A 22,688-nucleotide genomic window follows, 5' to 3' on the forward strand; every position below is an offset into this window, starting at 1 on the left:
CTTCTTACAGTGACTTCCCAGGGGCCCTAATAGCTAGTATTGTGCAAATACTTGCTAAGTCAATGTTCTTAAGTGTATGTACGTTTTAAAATAATAGTTTCATAAAATTGCATTTTACACAATATATAATGAACTTTAACATCTTTTTCCTTTGAACTTGTTTTATTTTACTGATAAAAATAAGAAAGTGAAAGAATACTTAATCATGGCATGAAGTTTTAAATGTCTATCTTGGACTTTACTGATAATCACCTTTTGAGATCATGTGATGTTTAATTTTAAGAGTCTCCTCTAGTTTTATTTTTCTGCTCTTTCATTACAGATTTTCTGATATAAGCTTAGACAGTACAAATAAAGAGTTGATTCTTCTGTAAATACATTGAATTTGAAATTCTTTGCTTTCTTGATTTGCTGTCATCAATTATAGCTGCTTCATATTCATTGATTTAGCTTTTCATCTGTTTAATTAATTGTTCAATAAATAATTGCCTCAGTTGTTAATGCTGGGATACAAATGTAATAGCTACTTTCAAAGGAGCTTATTTTAATAATGGCAGATAGAAAGACCCATAATTAGAAATATGAACGAGCTTTTTTTTGTTTTTTCATGGTTTTATTTTTTATAATTTTTTTATTTTATTTTTTTAAATACCAAAAAAAAATGCAAGCATTCCTATTTTGATCATTCCTGAATTAGCTTTTAAAGTTATATTAGGAAGGCTTCCTAGAGGAGTTGTAGCTGAAGAATGAGTGGACATTAGCTAGACATGAAAGTTGGAAAGAGGAGTCATGGAAGCATGAAATAACATGGTCTAATTTGAGAGCTCTCGTGATTACCTATGCCTGGATCTGGGAGTATGTGACAGAGATTGAGACTAAAAAGATAGGTGAAGGTCAGATCTTGAAGTAGCATGTGTTGTGAACCAGAGATACTAAATTAAAAACAAAATGGGAGGCTAGTGCTGTGTGTAGATCATTGGAGTCAACTGCCCATCACCTGTCACCTTACCTGCTGACTACCCTGCCCTCCCAGCCGTGCTCTCTGCCCTTGCCTGGCCTATTGGCGTTGCTCTCCACTGTGGCTTCAGTGCTTTAGCCCAAACCATGATAAGTAGCTGTGCTGGGGGCTTCAGGAGGAATTGAGCAGCCACTTGATGATCCACCTGAACCAATGTGATATTACTCACATGCCCATAGTGGCTGCTGATCTGAGCCACATTGAGACCAGAGCACATGAAAAGCTACCTTGGACCAGAACAGCAGCTAGAATGCATGAAAGGCTAAGTGTTGTGATTATTCCAGCAGGAATCCCAAGGAAACCAGGCATGATGCAGGAGGATCTGTTCAACATCAGCACCACAATTGTGGCCACCTAGTCTGTAGCCTTTGCCTAGCATTGTCCTGAAGCCATGGACTGTATCACTGCAAATTGGTTAACTCCACAGTCCCAATCACAGTGGAAGTTTATAAGAAGCAAGGAGTATGCAACCCTAGCATAATCTTTGGTGTGACACCGTGGATGTTGTCAGAGCCTTCACTGTTGTTGCAGAACTCAAGGGTTTGGCCCCATCTCACCATCAGTGTTCCTGTCATTGGTGGCCATGCTTAGAAGACCATCTTTCCCCAATCTCTCAGTGCATTCCCAAAGTGGACTTTCCCCGGGACCATTTGGTCATCCCATTGGGTGGATCCAGGAGGCTGGCTTGGAGGTGATTAAGGCTAAAGCCGGAGCCAGCTCTCCCACACTGTCTGTAGTAAATGCTGATACCCAGTTCGTCTCTTCCCTGGTGGACACAATTAATGGAAAGGAAGGCGTTGTTGAATGTTCCTTCATGAAGTCACAAGAACAGATCATCCTTATTTCTCCACACATTACTGCTGGGGCAAAAAGGCGTGGAAAATAATATGCACATCGGCAGAATCACTCCTTTTGTAGAGAAGATGGTAGCTGCTGCCATTCCTGAGCTGAAAGCCTCAGTCAAGAAAGAAGAATTTGTAAAGAGCTTGAAATGAGAGGACTATTAAAGAGTAGTCAGTTTCCTTATTTATTTACAGTCACTGAAAGTCATTTCACATACCTTTGTATTTTAATTTGCTTTATAACTAACATTATAATTCCTTCAAAATTGAGGCCTAGTCTATTGGTGCAAATGAAAGCAGTCTTTGATTTTCTTTTTCAAGGTCCCCTTTGTAAATGTGCTTTTTTCTCATTACAGCTGACTTCCTTGTATCACTATTTTCATTAGAAATTAGAACTAGAAGTTATTTTGATTAGACTGAAGCATGATGGTTTCATCAGTAGCTTCAAAAAAGTTTAAAATATTTATTTCTGAAACAGGAAAAGAGATTCAACCCTCCTTTCTACACCATTGCATCCCTCAGGTATATAACCTGAAAGAAGAGTCAAGTCAAGCCTCTGGGACCTGATTTCTTGTAGTATCCTTTTGCCTTCACTGTGTTAATTGCCCAGTGGCTAATGCTGTTTTCTGTCCCTAATTCTGGGCTGAATTTTCTGATTAAGTCAACAGCATTGTCTTCACTAGTGCTGCCTTGGCCTACTTCAGTCCCCTTCTGAATTTCATCCTCTTCTGACCAAGCCCTGATGCTCAGTGACAGTGACCGCCCACAGCAAGAATTTGTGAAGAAAGCATGGGGCAGGGGTGTGTGGGGTTAACTGCTAAGCATGTCTGTAGACACAATGCTGTCTATCCCCATAAAAAAGGTGGTTATGCATTTTAATCAGTGACCTAAAGAAAAGACTTTGTTCTGTTAGGTTTTATCCTAACAGGGGTGATTAAGGTGTAGAGAAAAAAAAGAGATTTGGTTCCACTGAAGTAGAAACCACTCTATACCTGGGAAGGAATTTTATGGTAATAGGTGATGACCTTCCACTGTAGCATGAAAGGGCAGGTGGAAGTGGAGGTGCGCCCAGTGAATGGAAACTCATTTATCCACAAAATCTTTTTTTTCAACTAAAGTGTATTCGTTAAAACAAATGGCTTTTATCAACATTTTTGTTGATACATGTTCATTGTATACAGCCTAAATGGTAGCTCAAAATACCATGAAGAAAAATGAATTAATTTAGTGTAAATGTGTGTTAAAATAAGTTTGAACTTCTCAGGTAATTCTGGAAGCAGGGTAGAGAGAAATTAAAAGATTTATTCTTGATGAAATAGTCTGTTCCATTTGGTCTTTGAGCATGATGATTTATTTGATAAAATATATAAAGATAGCATTATTAACGTCAAGTTGAAAATAATGTTCAGATGCCAGTGACTTGGCTTCTTCTCATATTTTCTGTTAACATAGCATAGTTTTTTTTTCTCATATCTAAGTTTCTTAAAAAAATACACAGGCTGGATGGCCAGGAGAGCAGGTGAATGAAAATGTTAAATAAAAGCTGGGTAAGCTTTTAATTGGAAACTTAAATGTTTTCCTTTATTATTTTTGCTTTTAGGTTATGCTTCCTCCTGGGTCCCAACATTCTGATGAAAAAGGTGCTAAAGAAATTATCCTTGATGATGATGAGTGTCCCCTACAAATCTTCAGGGAATGGCCAACTGACAAAGGTAATTCTATATGTTAAAGTATTGCTTGTACTGTAATATGCTCAGTTACTACATGATATACCAGTTATTTAACTTAACAGAGGATGTAGGAGATATGTGCAAGAAAATATGCTTTGATGACTCTTTTATGAAGTTTTCTACCTCCTTCACAGACTTACTGCGTGGCTTCTAAATGGTTCCTCTTCCTAGAACCAATCGTACACTGCTTGTCTTAATCTCATGTGTACACTTTGAGCAAACCATAATACTACAATTAAAAGTACTGAACCAAGAAATAGAAGATTATTGTTACCTATCAGCATTAGGACGCTTTCCATACTACTTATATATACATCTGGTATTTGAACAAATTTGTTATGATAGGGAAAACTCCATAAATGCAAGATTTTTCTTGTGATTTAGTCATTTCAAATGATGAATTTAGGCTTTCCATTCTTTAAACAATTTCCTCTAATAATTTCAAAGTAGTGAAGATTTAAAGTTATGTTTTTGATCGAAATGCAGTTTTCTTACTTTCAGATACAATTCATAAGCTAACTGCTGCCCAGTAGTGGGCCTTCGCATTAATAGACATAAAAATTTATTGTCAATTAATTAAATCAATACCTGACTGTAAATTGGTAGTTTAAAAATACCAAAAAAAATCTTTCTCAGTAAGTAAATTTTTAGTCTCCTTAATATGTTTAGTACTTTTTCTAGAATTTTATATAAAGTTAAATTGCTTTGAATTCTGAGTTAATTCAGTTAAATTAAGTAAAAATTAGGTCAATAAAAGTATATTTGAATGTATATATTTGTGTGTTATATATGTGTATATGTATCTATTTATTGATCACAGAGTTGTTAAACCAATATAGACATTCATTTATTCTTTTTTTTTTTTTTTTTTTTTTTTTTATAAAGGAAAGACAGAGAGAAGGAAGGAAGGATAGAAGGAAGGAAGGAAGGAAGAAAGGGAAACATTTTTAAACATTTTCTTGTTTTATTGTATTCTGTTTCTCCGTTTTTGTTACATGGGCTGGGGCCGGGAATCGAACCGAGGTCCTCCGGCATAGCAGGCAAGCACTTTGCCCGCTGAGCCACCGCGGCCCGCCCCATTCATTTATTCTTTAACTGATGTGTTGTTTTTCAAGCGTATAATTATGCTTGGGTAGTTGTTAATTAAGACAGTCTTTGGAAATTGCTTGTTAGAGTTTTTCAGAATGCATTACAAGACTATTATTTCCTCTTGACTGAAAGGACAAATTGGGGAAGCTTTAGCTTGATTATTTCTTAGGTGATATTATTAAATTACATCCTCTTGATAAATCTTTGAATAATTTGCTGCCATTTAACTGGCCATCCACAATCAGGCTTGAGTTTGATCCATAACTGACAATATCATTGTTCTAGGAATTTTAGTCTTTCAGTTGAAGAGGAGGCCACCAGACTACATCCCAAAGAAACCTAAGAAGCAAACTGATGGAAAACCATTAAAGGGGAAGGAAAGAGCTGATGAGTCTGGCTATAGCTCTTCACTTCCACCTGAGAAACTGCCCTATTTAGTAGAATTAAGCCCAGGTGAGAAATCTGGTTATGCCAATCTGAATACTATGAATATATATGATTTAGCTTTTATTGTTTGTACTTCTTAATGAACTTTAAGTGGCTTTTCTGTTGGTGGTTAGCATTTTTTAGACCATTTATTTTTTAAAAATGCAACCCCATAAGATGTCATTTATTATTTGAAAATAAACTGAAATACAGTGCATACGTTCATGTATATAAATAAAGCTCACACGGAAAAAAAATTGTCTGAAAGACAAAATTGAAATTTTAAGAGAGCTTTAAAGGCGCCTATCTCTTTTTAAGTGGGTCTTTTTGTTGCTGTCATTTTCAAAATAACCTTAGTTAAATACTTAATCTACTAAAAATGACAAACTGGAATTTACTCCTCCTAGAACAAATTTAATAGAGGCAATTGTGTGTGTGTGTGTAAAAATATATTAATGCTGTTTGTTTAATGTGTAAAAATGCCTGAAAATAAAATTTTTAATTTAACAGTACATCTGAGAAATCCATTTTATTAAGAGGAAGGTTATTTATTTTGTTTTTGAATTATAGTAGGCTGTTTCTTTTCATGTTAGTCCTCTAAATATTTTGTTTGTAGAGCTCTTATAAACTAAAACTATATAATAAATTAGCTGTCAGGTAGAGAAGTACATTGACATTTTAAAGAGATGTTTTATACACATGCATATATGTCCCTATGCAATGTGTAATATGTATGGCATGTTTATTTATCTTTCAGCTAAACTAAATCATTCCTTATTTACTTGGTTAAAAAGTATTATGTGCCCTATATTATGAAATACTATAAAGAACAGAATACTACACCCCCTCCCACCCAAACTACTTTTCATACTCAGTTAGTAATTATAGAAAAAGTTTGCTGAAAAATAAGCCAGTAATATAGATCATCTGTATTTCTTTGGACAGGAATTGTGTTTTTTTTTTCCTTTGATCCTAGAGTATTTCTTTTTATTTACAAGCTTGGTTTAGTTTTTTACAGCTGATTAATTATGATTAACAATTAAATGCGATATTTGTGGTTCAGCAGTGTTATGGTATAGTTTGGTTATATCAATACAGAGAATATAATTGTATTGTTTTGATGGTACTCTAATTTATAGTCAGTGGCAGTTTGGTTGTAGGTAGTAGTTTTTGTACTTAATTATGTTTGAGGGTTTTTTTTTAAATCACCTCTTTGTGAGGAATGTGTTAGTGTTGCTTTGATGCTCGATTTTCTGGCTAGAAAAGTTCATTTGAAGTTTTGTTAGTTCACTGTTGTTTGAAAACATGTCCCAATATTACTTTGTGTCTATAAAATTATGTCTATCAAGTGTATGAGTGGGGTCTGGTATTTAGTTATCTGTAGTAATGCATGGCAGCAGTGAGATAGGCAGTGGGTGAGCTTAAAAATATTTTAGAATCTTTTCTGGGCATTGGGTCGGCCCTTTATAATTTTGTATTAAATGCTGGAAATTGATTGTTTCCCCCAAACTCCAGATACTAAGGATTGAAGAGTGTTAGCCCAGATAGAAATTAATATTGTAGCAGATCTAGAATAATTAATCAAATGAATGATGGAAAATTAATTTTGGTGGGTCACAAAGACAAGAGTTCATCCATTCATTTATTGGGCACTTATTATATGTCATATATTGTTCTGGGCCTTGAAGATACTGCATCAACAAAACAGATTAAACTCCCTCACCTCTGGAACTTACTTTCTATTGAGAACTGAAAATTTTTGTTTTGACTGCTTAACAAAATCTACTTATAGATTCTCAGGTAATATATAGAAGTTTTATTAAATGGGAGAAAATAATAGACTCTGAATAGATAGTGTTTCTGCACTACCATTCACCAGGCATAACAGCATATATTATCTTCTTATTACTTTATTTCCTCCCTTCATACACTCTGTTACCTTTATTTATTTATTCAACATTTTTTGAATCTTTGGGCTAAACAGTACACAAAGATGAGTAAGATTGTTCTGACCCTCAGGTAACTCACACACCAACAGATAATGGCAGTGCAATAAAATGAGTCCCAGTAATTTTATCTTCAGTCCAAACTTCTCTCCTGAATACTTCTTTCTAGTTCGTGTAGGTACCTAATGGATAGCTTTACTTGTTCCACAAATACCTGTAATTCGACCTGCCAAAACCTGAATTTGTTATTTATTCTTCACTACATCCCTAAGCAAAGAAACGAAAAGAAAAGATAAAACACAAAATTACCTTTTTCTTCTCTTCATATATTAGTGAGTGGCACTACTGTTGTCCCGGTTGTTCAAGCCAGAAATCAGAAACTTCTCTAATACTTGTCCATCTGTTTCACCTCTGCATCATAAATCACTTAGGTCCTGGTAATTATACTTTCCAAAGTTCCTTCAGATGTATGTACTCATGTCCATACCAGTTGTATTCCTTGAGTTCAGACCATTATTGTAGCAACCTCCTAATTGATCCAGAACCAGTCTTACTATCTTTTCAATCAAATATTCTTTTTTTTAGCCAGAGTGATCTTTCAAAGATCCCCTGCTGAACATCCTTTGGTGACTCCTTGTTATTCTCAGAGTAAAGCCCAAACTATTCCATGACTTAGAAGACTCTGCCATGTGGGCCTTTACTCACTCCTCAAGTTTCATTTTTATGTCCTTCCCGTTCTGCAATCTAGCTATGTTGATCTCATTCATGGAACTCAAGCAAAGGCCTCTACACACCCTCTTTCCTCTGCCTAGAATTATTCTTTCCCCTTTCCTCCAGCCAGGAACCCCTACTTTTTCTTTCGGATCTCACCACTTGATGTCACTTCCTCCAGGAAACCTGCAGTTTTCACCCTCCAGACTGTGGAATCTAGGTAATAATACTTCCATAGCTTCTGCCCACACTTCTTTCAATATGTCTTTCGATATATTTCTGTAGTTCAGTGACTTTATATATAGTTATGGTTTGCAAGCTGCCAGAATGTGATATACCAGAAATGGAATGGCTTTTAAAATGGGGGAATTTAGTAAGTTGCTAGTTTACAGTTCTAAGGCCATGAAAATGTCCAAACCAAAGCACATCTATAAAAATGTCCAAATTAAGGCACCAACAAGAGGTTACCTTAACTGAAGAAAGACTGATGAATTTCAGGGTTTCTCTCTCAACTGTCTGCTAGCTTCCTCTTCAGACTTTTTGTTTCATGAAGCTCCCCCAGCGGCATTTTCCTTCCTCATCTTCAAAGGTCTCTGGCTGTGTGGGCTTTCCTGGCTCTTTCCAAAATGGTTCCCTCTGGAAGGGCTCCAGTAAGCAATCCCACCTTGAATGGGTGGAGACATACCTCCGCAGAAACCATCTAATCAAAAGTTACCACCCATAGTTGGGTGGATCACATCTCCATGGAAACTATCAAAAAGTTCCCACCCAACAATACTGAATGAAGATTGAAGAACTTGGCTTTTCTGGGGTTCACAACACATTCAAACCTGCACAGTAGTCTTCCTTATTAATGTGTGGGAAAATCAATTTAGAGGGCCTCAGCTAGCATGTTAGAAAAGAAAATAATAAAGTGCATCATGTATAGTAAGGATAAGTATTGTTTTGTGAAAACTTATATCCTATACATACACGATACATATATATGTGTGAATGATCTGGATAATGATTAAGATCTTCTGTGTCTCATGGTTTTAAAAAAATCTGAAGAACATTGCTTAACTGTGTATTGTGCACCTTTATAAAATCATTACCTAGCACCATGTCTGGCACCTAATAATCACTTAATAAATATCTCTTAAGGAAATATTAGAGATATGCATCAGGCATTGTGGGAGTGCAGGATACAAGTATGTTAATCATTCTCCAGGAGACTTCTTGGAGGAGGTAGTGCTTAAGCGGGGTTCAACGTTTCAAGGCTAAGAGAATGAGAAGAATATTCTAGGCAGAGGATACGGGTCAGCTGAGTCATGGAAGGATAAACTGTAAGGAGAAAGTACTCTCTTTAACAGCCCCTCTTAGGACAATGTAAGAGGGAAAGGTAGTAACCACACACATAATTATCTTAATACTTAACAAAGCATCCACAGGATACTCAGTGTTTATGTAACTGAACCCTTAATTTCTCCACCCCCCAAAAAGATTTTAATGGAACTGTAAATACAAAAGAAGTAATGAAAATAATGTAAATATTATGTTTATTACTACAAGTTAGTGAGTTGAGAACCTAATGCAAACTTGCTAGCTGTACATACAGGACTCACTGAGCTGAAGAACTGTTTGGAGGAAAATCTCCAAACTGTCTTCTTTTTTTTTAATATATAACTTTCTTATTGTATGATATAACATATATACAAAGCAAAGAAAGAAAAAAGCAATAATTTTCAAAGCACTCTTCAAGAAGTAGTTATAGGACAGATCCCAAAGTTTGTCTTGGGCTACCACATGATCCTCTCAGATTCGACTTTTTTTTTTTCTTTTTTGTGAAAAATAGCATATATACAAAACAGTAAATTTCAAAGCACAGCACCACAATTAGTTGTAGAACATATTTCAGAGTTTGATATGGGTTACAATTCCACAATTTTAGGTTTTTACTTTTAGCTGCTCTAAGATACTGGAGACTAAAAGAAATATCAATTTAATGATTTAGCAACCATATTCATTTGTTAAATCCTATCTTCTCTGTATAACTCCACCACCATCTTTGATCTTTCTAGCCCTGTCTTTAGGGGTGTTTGGGCTATGGTCATTCTAACTTTTTCGTATTGAAATGGTCTGTCAATAGTATGAGGTAGGAAGATGAAACTATCTGATGTCCTGGAGAGGCTGGGCCCTCTAGCTAGGTTTCAGGACTTATCTGGTCCAGGAACCCATCTGGAGATTGCAGGGTTCTGGACAGTTACACTAGTGCATGGAACCCTTGTGGAATCTTATAAAGTGCCCTAGGTATTGTTCAGGATTGGCTGGGATCGTCTTGGATTGGATTTGTCATATTATGATAAGTAGCAATGTCTAACTGAAGCTTGTGTAAGAGCAACCTCCAGAGTAGCCTCTTGACTCTATTTGAACTTTCTCTGCCATTGATACTTTATTAGTTAAACTTCTTTTCCCTCTTTTGGTTAGGATGAAACTGTTGATCCTATGGTGCCAGGGCGAAATTCATCCCTGGGAGTCGTCTCCCACACCACCAGGGAAACTTTCACTCCTGGATGTCATTTCTCACCTAGGGGGAAAAGCAGTGATTTCACTTGCAGAGTTGGGCTTAGAGAGAGTGAGCCCACATCTGAGCAGTAAAAGAGGCCCTCCAGAAGTAACTCTTAGACATACCTATAGGTAGGCTAAACTTCTCCTCTACCAAATAAGTTTCACAAGAGTGAGCCTCAAGATCAAGGGCATGGCCTTTTGATTTGTGTGTCCCTAATGTTTGAAGCAATATCAGGGGGTTCCCTGATGTTAAAGTTTAATAGTTCCATATTTTTTCTCCTATCCCTTAAGGGATTTTGCCAGTACTTTTTGATTATCTTCTTAATATATTCTAGAATATATCTAGGCATTACGTTAAGCTGTGCAGGATTAAAGGCCCTCATTCTTATTCTGGGTTCCCTGTGTTTCAGTTGTTCAAATGAGCTATCCAGACAGGTTGAGTTAGATTATGTGCTACAGAAAATTTAGGTTCTGGACAAAATAAACTTTTCTTCCTTTGGTCTCGAAGAGTGGTTGCACTTCTAAAATATAGACAATGTCTTCCTTACTCCTGTGTTCCGAATTACTTTAATTGGGACCTGATTGACTTCGTTCTTACCTCTATATACCAGGTTATAGATATATAAAACAGCCTCTCAAAATCCGGGGATAGTAATTACTGCTCTGGACTAAATGTGTCTGCTAGATGTTTAGATTCATCTCTGGACTCTTGGTGCCAGTTCCACACTGTGTTAATTTCTATAACTTTGTAGTAAGTTTTGAAATCTAGAAGTGTACATCCTCCAACTTTTTTGTTAAGATTGTTTTGGATATTTGTGGCCCTTTGCAATTCTATGTGAATTTGAGGATCAGCTTTTTCATTTCAGCAAAAACGGCTGCTGGAATTTTGATAGGAATTGCATTGAAGTTGTGGATAGCTTTGGGCATTGCTGGCAACTTAACAATATTAAGTTTTCATATCCATGAATATGGGCTGTCTTTCCATTTATTTAGATTATCTTTAATTTCTTTCAGTATTTGTAGTTTTACATAAATGTCTTTCACTTTCTAGATTAAATTTACCCCTAAGTATTTAATTCTTTTTTATGCTTTTGTAAATTGAATTGTATTCTTGATTTCCTTTTCAGATTGTTCATTCCTGGTGTATACAAACCCAGCTGACTTCTGTGGGTTTATTTTGTATCCTACAACTTTGCTGAATTTGTTTATTAGTTTTGAAAATGTTCTTATGGATTCTTTGGGATTTTCTGTATATAGGATCATGTCATCTGCAAATAGGGATAATTTTACTTCCTCCTTTCCAATATGGATGCCTTTTATCTCTTTCTTTTGCCTGTTTGCTGTTAGAACTTTTATCGCAGTGTTGAGTAACAGTGGCGGTGACATTCTTGTCTGAATGTCATGATCTGTCAAGATCTTCATGCCTGATCTTGGCATGAAGCTTTTATAGTCTTTCACTATTCAGAATGACCTTTTCATATGTGTCCTTTATCTTGTTGAGAGAGGTCTCTTCTATTCCTAGTTTTCTGAATATTTTTATCCTGAAAAGATATCTGATTTTGTTAGATTCCTTTCTTGCATCAATTGAGATGATTGTTTTTCTCTTCATTCAATTAATGTTTTATGTTATATTGATTGATTTTCTTATGATGAGCCATCCTTGCTTTTCTGGAATAAATTCCACTTAGTTGTGGTATATAATCTTTTTAATATACTATTGAATTCAGTCAGCCAATATTTTGTTCAGAATTTTTGCATATATACTTGAAGGGCTATTGGTTTGTCATTTTCTTGTTGCTACCTTTATCTGGCTTTGTCCTCAGGGTAATTTTTGCCTTCGAGAATGAATTAAAATGTAACCACTCCTTGATTGGAAGCATTTGAGAAGGATTGGTGTTGAATATTCTTTAAATCCTTGTTAGAATTCAGTAGTGAAACCATCCTGTCTTGGACTTTTCATTGTTGGGAGGTTTTTAATTACTAGTTCAGTTTCTTCATTTGTTACAGGTCTGTTAAAGAGTTTTCTATTTCTTCTCCTGTCAGATTAAGTTATTTGGGTGATTCTAGGAGTTTTTCCATTTCATCTATGTTTTCTAATTTGTTGGTTTATAATTGTTCATAGTACCCTCTTATAATCTGTTTGTGTTTTTTCCTGTACGGTCAGTAGTAATGTCCCACTTTCATTTCCGAGTTTAGTTATTTGTGTCCTCTTTTTCTTTTTAGTCTGGCTAAAGGTTGTCCGTTTTGTTGATCTTTTAAAAAAATCAACTTCTGGTTTTGATTCTCTCTTTTATTTATCTATTCTCTGTTTCATTTAATCAACTTCTGGTTTTGATTCTCTCTTTTATTTTTCTATTCTCTCTTACATTTATCTCTGCTCTGATCTTTGCTATTCCATTCCTTCTATTAACTTTGGGTTTAGTTTGCTCTTCTTGTTTAGATGTGAAGTTAGGTATTGATTTGTGATCTTTTTTTTTCTTTTTTAATATAGTCTTTAAAGCTATAAATTTCCCCAAGTACTACCTTAGCTGTATCGCATAAATTTTAATGTTGTTTTTTTCATTTTCATTTGTCTCACAATTTTCCCTTATTGCCTTTGTGATTTCTTATTTGATCCATTGGCTGTTAAATATGTTGTTCCTTTATTTCCACATATATGTAAATTTTTGAGGTTTCTGATTTCTAGCTTTATTCCATTGTGATCCTTTAAGATACTTTATGAGATTTCAGTATTTTTCCATTTATTAAAATTTCATTTGTGGCCTGATATGTGAGCTATCTTGGAAAATGTTTCATGTGCTTTTGAGAAGTGTGTAGATACTGCACTTGTTGGGCAGAGTGTTCTTTGTATGTACTGTAAGTCTAATTGGTTAATGGTGCTGTTCATGTGCTCTGTTTCCTTATTGATCTCTCTTGTCCTTCTGGGACTCTAATGATGCTTATGTTCAGACATTAGATGGTGTCCCATAGGTCACTTAGGCTCTTTTCACTTTTCTTCATTATTTTTTCTTTTTTGTTCCTCATACTGGATAATTTCCATTTTCTTGCCTTCAAGTTTGTTGATCCTTTTCTTCTGCCTGTTCAGATCGACTATTGAACCTGTCTAATGCGTTTTTTTTCATTTCAGTTACTATATATTGAAGCTCAAAAATTCATCTTTGGTTCCTCTTTATAATTTCTGTCTCTATTTTATTCAGCAACGTTTTCCTAATTTCCTTTAGTTCTTTGTATATGGATTCTTTTAGCTCATTGAACATATTTAAGAAGATTGCTCTAAAGTCTCTAATAGTTTCAGTGAATGAGCTTCCTCAAGGATGGTTTCTGGCAGAGTCTTTTTTTCTTGTAGATGGGTCATACTTTCCTGTTTCTTAGAGTGTTTTATAATTTTTTTTTTTTTAAACTGGTCATTGTATTACATTATCAAAACTCTTGGAAATCTAATTCTCCCGTTCCTTTGAGATTCCTAGTTTTTTTTGTTGTTGTTGTTAAGGACTGGATGTGTCATTTTGTGACTTTTCCAAGCTACATTTGCTCCCTAATGGGGAATGGAGAAAGAAAAGAGAAAGAAAAATAAGTACTGCCTTTTAAGTCTCCTCTGCTGCTTCACCTGAGGGGTATGGAACAGTGGCTGTTTCCAGAGCTGGCCCTCAGTGATCTAAAGTAGTTTATCCAAAGCAGTGATCAGGTATGAGATGACACACCTCCAGATTCTGAAAGACTAGGTTATTATAGCCCACCCTGACCCCAGCAAGCTGCACCAGGAGCCTGGGCTGCCATCTCCACTGCTGCCTTCTGTGCAGTTGGAAGTGTTAGTCACTGCCCAGAGGGTGAAATTGACTGATATTTACCTCAGTTTATCAGCCTCTTCTTCCAGCTCTTCCCTGAATGTGTACAGAGTACCACTAGATGTTAGAATTTCAAAATAGGTGATTCAGACAGTTCCTGTCAGTTTTATAGTTGTTTTGGTGGAGGGAGTGATTTTTGGATCTTCCTACTCTGACATCTTCTCACAGTCCTTCTCCCATGCTGTCTTCTTAAGTTTTCATTATCATTAATTGATCACAGTCAGAATTCTGAATGAAATTGTGATTCGTTTTCCATTTATGGGAAACTACATTCATATATATTGACTTCTGTAACAAGTGGATAAGTACTATATTTCCCCTAGACACATTGTCAGCCAAGTGTAAGTCCTCAAGTGTTGGGTTGAGGAAATGCTGGTTTTGACTTTGAGGTTTTTGAGACATGAGTGTATACTTAATACTCTTATCTTTTGAAGGAGTGAGGAGTAAAAGTGTTATTTTGCTCTTTGCTTTGGATTTAAATGTATTCTTTATACAGAAGAAATCAACAGAATGGGATGGTAACCTTGTATGGTTAATTCCAGCTGCTTTTCCTGTTGCTTGGATACTCACCTACCATCTTAATGTTTTCTTTAACAGCTTGCCATTGGTTTCTAAAACACTCTGACTTTGAAACGCTATTGTCTTGATCCTCACAGCTTTGAGGGCTGGTGAGGTAAAATGTACTTTTTCATCCTTTAAAATTGAATTTTAAGTGTTATCTCACTACAGTTTCACACCTTCCTGTCTTTTCTTTCCCTTCCCTCTTCCGCATGTTCTGCATGGTATCTGTCCTGCTGATGCTGCCTTCACCTGGGTCCTGTGCATGTGTTTGTAACCCCAGGGAGAAGGAATCACTTTGCCTACTACAGCTATCACCCTTATGAAGGTAATGCTATGCTTATTACTACTGTTAATAACTAGATTACTAACTGACTATTTTATGTGTCAGTTTTTTAATTGACAGGGATAACTTATTTAAGGGATTTAATGTACTGTCTTTTTATTCGTACCTAGGAAGGGCTCCTATCTTGAATTCATTTCATTTACTGTAAGCTCATTTTCAGAACCGTCTAATTCCTTTATTCAGGCTAAATATTAAGTCAGTAATTGGGATTAGAAAAAGGAGAGAGCTGTTTTCCAACTCTCCCCTTCCCCTAAAATTAAAACAACAGTCCCCTCCTCCCCATCCTCCAAAGGACCATTACGTTATGAAGGGAAGAAAGGAGAAGACAAGGGTGCAGCAAGAAAGAGAGGTGTGGGGCAAGAGAGAGCTATTTTGCTTGCCTACTATTTGAGCAATCTGACTGTGGTGGTTGATGGGGAAGAAGCATCCCAAATCAATGCCTGTGTGCTGTAATCCTTGGGAGGTTTACATGGAAGACTCAGTCATAAACTTGGTATTTACTCACATTCACTGTCTTATTTTGTGATGAACTAGTTACATTATATCTTTGTCATCTAACCAGATTTTAGGATGTTCTTATACCACATGCTCCCCCGGTTAAAATTCATTTCTTATCAGCAAAGTTGTACTTTCTTACTTGGAATATGTTTCTCATATTTTGTGCATTTTAGTTCTTTTGTCATTCTAAATAGTATAGCTAGTTGTTGTTTTATGTCCGTACTTCTTTACATGAGTGTTATTTTTTGAGTGTTGAATTTAACAATCAAATGCTTTTCCAAGCTGTATAAAGTTTATTCATTCCTTAACGTTTATATTGATTTGTTGAATTTTCTCCAAATTGATCATACAGATTGTTTCATTAGATAGTAACTAAACTTGGAGGGTTTTTTTCTTTTTTTAATATAAACATGTAATATTTATTACCTATTTTGATATTTGCATATACATGAAGTATCTAAAACTTGTTTCTAAAATATTTCTTTGCTTTATTCCTAAGAAGTATTTTTAACATTTTTTTTCCATGTCCATACTGTGAGCTAATGGGACAATGGTAAAAGAAGTTTTATTTTCTGGTATATATGAAAAAATGAATGTAATAATGTAATCAGTTTTGACCAAATTGTTCTTAGTTTTATTGCCAATGCTGTTTAAGGAGAGTTAGATTTTTTTCCCCAATAGCGTTAGTTATATTTGCTGTAGGAGTCATGCTTTAATGAGCTTTGCAATTTTTCGGATAGTTTCTTAATGGACCATTTTGTTGGTTCACTCATATATAAGCTCCATGAGAGAATGAATGTATGTTCACTGTTAATCTCTTGTACCAAGCACAGTACCTGGGACATGGGAAACACTCAGAGAACACCCTTTAAGTGAATCCATCCATCCATCCATGCATCTGTCCATTCTTAAATGGTACGGCAGAAAAGAAACAGCACCATACACAAACTGACTTACCTGGGAAAATACTTGATTCTAGAATTGGCTGTAGAGTAAAAATGAACGTGCCATTTAAAAGGTGCTCTCAGACTTTATTCATACCAGTCAGTTTTCCCCTAACATTTAAAATATTAAGGAAAACTTTCTGGTTGAAGCACTTATTGTATGTGGTGGAGTTATTTAGAGAGATTTGTCTTTCTACTTTTAAAGATTCTTTAGATTCTTGTAGTTATCTAATGGGAAATAAGGTGCTTAGGCAATTTGGGCAGATATTAACTATTGAAATACCTAGTTAAAGAAAGGGATGAAATTTAGAATTTTTATTTCAAGGAACAATCATTGTGCTTTTAATAAAAAGAGAAATGATCTATTACAAGAAGAAAAATACGTGTATTAACGGGTGTTGAGATAAGTTATCCATAGTACTGTGGGAGGACATACAAGGATGTTATTAAGAACTGCCTATGGTGTTTAAAAAAAGACAAGATAGTACACATTCCTAGGTAATTTTGACTCAGCAGGTCTGTATACAGTGGAGCTCTCCAGATGATCCTGATGCTTCATCTTTAATAAAAACATAAGAGTTTGAGTCAAAATTAAAATTATTTTTAAAATGTTTTAATTGCCACCATATACAGTAAGGATATATGAACATAATGTGAAGCAGCAAAGATGATGAATCAAATTTTTAATGCATATTAGGCATTGTTTTCTCTGAAATGCTACTTTAATCTTGCCTTCACCCAGATTTCACATATTTCAGAAATATAAAATTTTATCATTGGAATGTTACTTTGTGTGCTCTAAAATAAGCAAAAACTCTAACAGATTTTACATATTCTTGGTGTCTTTTGGTGTGAGAGTTCAGAATTTAGCAGAGAATTTAGCAGCCTAAAATTCTGTGTACAGCTCATCCACCCTGACACTTTTAACTTCTGAAGCTCCCATAGCTTAAATTCCTGATCCCAGTGACTTAGATAAGCAACTTAATAAGTGGTTCTGAAGGTGATTTAAGGAAGTTGTGAAGTAGATCAAGTAGACGTTCACTTGGCCTTTTAAGGACATTTTGGGAAATATGCAACATCAGACAGGATATCCATGGCTGTGGTATGAATGTGTGAATGTTGAAGTCTGAAATTGTATCATATTTCATTGATTCTGTGAGGGACGTTTTTTTTCATATTGTAACATCTCTGAAATCAGAGTAAGTCTCCCCAGTTAACATGCATTAAATGGAGTATAATTGATGAGAAGTGAATAAACCTCTGGGTATAAATGGGACAGATGTCCTTGGCAGTGATTCTTTCTTTTCCTCCTCCTTCCCAGCCCACCTCCATTATAGAAATTCATGAACAGAGAAATAAAAAATTCAGCAATTCATAAAGGTATAGAGTATTTTTTAAAGAAAACAAGCATTAGCACTTTAGTTTTATGTTAGACCTAAGCTGATGTGCTTATTTTTTAATTTGAAATTTCCATATCAACTTCGTTAAATTGATATAAATTTAGAGAGTTCTTTGAAAAGAAATGAGAAATTTAGAGAGTTCTTTGAAAAGAAATGAGAACTGTAGTGTCAATTATAAGATAACATTTTGCTTGTTTGTGTCAAATAATATGACTACAACATTAGGCTTTGCAAATAAATCTCTCCCTTTTCTTCTTGCAGATGGTTCTGACTCCAGAGATAAGCCAAAGCTTTATCGCCTTCAATTAAGTGTTACTGAAGTTGGAACAGAAAAATTTGATGATAATTCTATCCAGGTGAGCAATCATAATTCTGCTCTAAACTTCTTGAAGACTTTCTATTTAAATATAAATGGTTTATCTGTCTACTCTGAGTCACTTTTCTCTGTGTTAGTGTGAAAAGAGTGGAATGTGAGTTGATACCTGAAACCTGGGTTGCTTTTAAAGTTCCTCTGAGACTTTATTTTTCACTAAAATTGTTAATAGTGATAACAATTTTATAGGTCTGTTTTTAGGCCTGTGGAAAATGATCTATGTAAAAGTCGATATTATTGGGCTTGACACACATAGTAGTGGGTATTCAGTATCTGTGTCTAAAGTGTTGTTTGAATATAGATCTGAAGCACCTAAAACAGAACTTAACACATTTTTGAATAAGGAAGATGAGGATTTGCCACTTACTAAAGTTGAACTCAGGCAAATCACCCTTACTCTGTATTTCTGGTTTCTCAATTGTAGAAGGATGGCATTAAATTGTTATATTTTTCAATTCTAATATCTCTTTATTCTTAGCATGGCAGTAAAACAAATAAATAGAAATTTTCGGTCATAATGACCTGCATAGATTTGTCCATTAATTACTTAGTATATGTTTGTTAAGATAACCATATACTTTTTAAGTCAAAGTTAAAATATGCCTTATATCAAGTTACTGAATAACAAAAATAAAATGTTTAGCTATTTTTATACTACTTTGATAGGTTTTTTTACTTTGATTCTATTGAGGGAAACAGTTCATAAAAAAGGCACCAAAAAATCCAGTTCTTTTTAGGCTAAGAAAAGTGTTAAAACTCTATTTTTAAATACTGTTACTTTATGATGGAAGTTTTTTTATTTCCATTTATTTTAAGTTGTTTGGCCCAGGAATTCAGCCTCATCACTGTGACCTTACAAATATGGATGGAGTTGTTACTGTTACCCCAAGAAGTATGGATGCTGAGACTTATGTGGAAGGACAGCGGATCTCAGAGACAACAATGCTACAGAGTGGCATGAAAGTTCAGTTTGGATCATCACATGTATTTAAATTTGTGGACCCCAGCCAGGATCACATTATTGCAAAAAGAACAGTTGATAGAGGTCTTATGGTTAAAGGTCCCCGACATAAACCTGGGTAAATATCATAAACTTGAAGAATTCTTGACTGTTTTGGTTACTCTGAAAGAAAGTAATTTTAATTAGATATAGATAACGTGGTTTTTTAATTTTTCAAATTTTGTTTTAATTTTTAGCAGTGAAAGTGGGATTGTGGTTCTCACTGTTGATTTTAGTTGGTTTCTGAAGTAAGAAGACAGAAAGGTTGACTTCATCATCTTAAAATTGGAAATTCTGGCTGGTTTAAATTTTTTTTGAATTTTGGATTTTAACTAATATTAAAAGAAAATACTTGTTCCTTTGTGAAGAATGCTGTGGTCTTTTTGTAATTATACTTTCTAAATAGGGTATATTATTGAGTTATTTTGGCTATTAATAATGAAACACAGTAAGATCTTTAACTCTCAGTCTTTTCCTCTAGTCCCCATGTGGTCAAGATTGCAAATAAATTGTATGTGTTCATGGGGAAGATCATGTTTATCAGCAGAAAATTTAGTTAAATACTGTAGAAAGCTAAAAAAGCACACACTGACTTAGAATTTCCATGCTGTAGAAAAATCTTCTTTTGCCTTCTTTCACACAAACATACATACATATGCACGCACTAAAATTGGCTTAAGGATTATTGCATTCTTTTTGAATGTCTTTTGTATATATTATCCACTTTTTTAGCCTATTTTAAAAGTTAACTTTTATAATAGTTAGGACTTCAAAATATTTCAACCCCACCTAGTGCCATTCTCAGTACTTGCTGATGGACCTACTACTGAAAAACAAAAATATTTTTTTCTACTGACTGCATGTAGTAAAACGTTTTTCAGAGGAGGGACTAAGAGTTCTCTTTCAGTAATGATAATTAAAATTTCATGCACAGGCACACTTTATTATCCATTTTCCAAAGATCATCAATTTTGGAAAAAGTGCAGTAGCTTTTCTCTTATGTTGTTTTTTTTTTAAAACTGTGAAGTATGTATGCAAAGGCAATAAATTTCAAAGTACATTTTGACAAGTAGTTATAGAACATTTCGAAGATTGGTCTAGGTTACAGTTTCACAATTTCAGGTTTTTCCTTCTAGCTGCTATAAGACACTGGAGACCAAAAAGAGATATCAGTATAGTGATTCAGCAGTCATGTTCATTTGTTAAATCCTAACTTCTCTGTTATAACTCTTCCTCCTTTGATCCTTCTCTCAGTCTTCAGGGATGTTTGGGTTATGCCCACTCTAACTTTTTTCATATTGAAAAGGGGTGTCATCAATATGGGATGGGGGGTGGAAATGGCTGTTCTTGGAAATGATGTTCTTGGAAATATTGGCACCTCTGGATTTCAGGCTTATGTGGCCTGGGAACCAGCTGAAGGTATTATGTTTCTGAAAAGTAAACTTAATACATGCAACTTTTATGGGATCTCAGATAAAGCCCTGGCTGTTCTTTAGGGTTAAGAGGAATGACGTTTGGGATTTGGCAAACCATGGCAATTAGCAATATCTAGCTGAAACTTCTGGAAGAGTAGCCTCTGGAACAGCCTTTCAACTCTATTTCAACTCTCTCAGCCACTGATGCCTTATTTTGTTACATTTCTTTTCTCCCTTTTGGTCAGGAATGCATTATCAATCCCACGTTGCAGGGGTAGGCTCATCCCAATCCATGTAACCAGGGAGACTCACACCCTTGGATGTCGTGTCCCTTGTCGGAGGGAGGGTAATGATTTTATTTGCAGAATTGTCCTTAGAGAGAGGCCACATCTGGGCAACAAAAAAAAATTTCTCTGAAAGAGCTGCTAGGCATAATTATAGGTAAGCTTAGCTTCTCTGCTCCAGAAATAAGTTTCATAGGAGCTTGGCCTATTAACTTGGGAGTCCTTAGTTTTTGAGACAGTATCAGGGGGTCCCCAGATGGGAAAGTTTAATAGTTTGTATTTTTTCTCCAGTTCCTCAAGGTACTTTACCAGTGATTTTTATTTTTCTGCCCAGAATACTCTGGGAGGTATCCAAGTATTACATTAAGCTATTCAGAATTATAATAACTCATTCCCATTCTGGGCTCAGTGTGTTTGGATTGCTTAACTTAATTATCCAGACAAGTTGAATTAGATTGTACACTACAGAAAATTTAGGTTTTGAACAAAATAAAGTTTTCTTCCTTTGGTCTCATGCAGTAGGTGAAGTTGTATATACAGACCCTGTAATCCTTTACCCGATGTTCTGATTTATCTTAGCCCACCAGATCGCCTTTGTTCTTATCTCTAATTGATGCCTGAACTCTTTTTTGGTTTCTTTAATAATTGTTGTATGTAGCAGTGCTGACTTTCAGAGCTGCAGAACTCCAACTCCGAGTCTTATGGTGTTACACAGGTACCCAAAGTTCCAAGGAAATACCAGGTTATACATATATAGCACAGCATCTCAGAATCTAGTAATAATACTTAAAACTCAGGAATAAATGTGACTGCTATAAGAGCTTACAACCTAGGCCCCAGTTTTCTTACAAGTATTCTCTAAAAGAGGCCATACAGTATTTGTCCTTTTGTTTCTGGCTTATTTAGCACAAAAATGTCCTCGAGGTTCTTGCATGCCTCATGACTTCGTACCTTTCTTTAGCCGCACACTATTCCATCATATGTAGATACCACAGTTTGCCTTTCTGCTTCTTAGTCATTGTACCCTTTGGCCACCTCTTGTCCAAAATACACTATCTGTGTCTCATAGTATCCTCATTTAGTTGTACGATCATCAATCTTGGTTCTAAATACTTTGCATTACTCCAAAGAGAGAAATTAGAGATGAACAGATCCTCACCAAAGAGTACATCTAAAACTCCCCTTAACTCTTGTCCGTTTCCCCCAATTATTTGCCCCTGGTATTGCTGTGGTACTGGTGATGTCTTTCTGTTAAATATAAGCCATTTTAAAGCAACCAAAAGTCCACTTTCTGCCTGAAGAACACGAACATAAACTAGTATGTTTGTTGTCTCTTTTGTATTGCCTTTCCCGTTGTTTTGCTCATTGACCTAACCTTTGGTTAAAACCCAGATCTTATACTTTGGGCCAGGTATAGAAATTTAGACTTAATTCATATTGTTCCTTTGTCAGTTTAATGGTGTAATAAATTAGACTTTGATTATTCCTAGCAGATTATCATGATCTCTGTTTCTTTTTGCAATCTTTGTTCGTTTTGAGTCTCCGCAACAGAAAGGGATGAAAGACCTGGCTTCTCATGGTGACTGGCAGTCCTTGGTGTTCTATGGCTTGTTGCTGCATAACCTCAGCCCCATCTCTGTCTTCACATGGCTTTCTCCCCAGTGTGAATCTTTCTGTGTGTCTGTTCTGATAAGCAGTCCATATTGAATTAAAGAC

The 22,688-nt window shown here is 35.3% G+C and overlaps 1 protein-coding gene and 1 pseudogene across 21 annotated transcripts in view; both read left to right on the forward strand.

The window, feature by feature from the left end:
* Positions 1 to 22,688, forward strand: part of AFDN (afadin, adherens junction formation factor) — a 170,107-nt gene that overhangs the window by 81,357 nt on the left and 66,062 nt on the right. For 16 of the 21 annotated variants that reach the window (XM_077120849.1, XM_077120848.1, XM_077120846.1 and 13 more), the window contains exons 7-11: positions 3,461 to 3,572; positions 4,965 to 5,132; positions 14,996 to 15,040; positions 18,162 to 18,256; positions 19,090 to 19,352. In XM_077120849.1, the coding sequence (XP_076976964.1) occupies positions 3,461 to 3,572; positions 4,965 to 5,132; positions 14,996 to 15,040; positions 18,162 to 18,256; positions 19,090 to 19,352 (683 nt within the window). The remainder of the gene's footprint in view (positions 1 to 3,460; positions 3,573 to 4,964; positions 5,133 to 14,995; positions 15,041 to 18,161; positions 18,257 to 19,089; positions 19,353 to 22,688) is intronic. The other 5 variants (XM_077120854.1, XM_077120853.1, XM_077120866.1 and 2 more) reach the window with 1 other exon arrangement.
* On the forward strand, positions 371 to 3,428 carry LOC143649575 (malate dehydrogenase, mitochondrial pseudogene; annotated as a pseudogene).

This window comes from Tamandua tetradactyla, chromosome 11 (assembly GCF_023851605.1).
Source record: "Tamandua tetradactyla isolate mTamTet1 chromosome 11, mTamTet1.pri, whole genome shotgun sequence".
In the NCBI taxonomy this organism is placed as follows: Eukaryota; Metazoa; Chordata; class Mammalia; order Pilosa; family Myrmecophagidae; genus Tamandua; species Tamandua tetradactyla.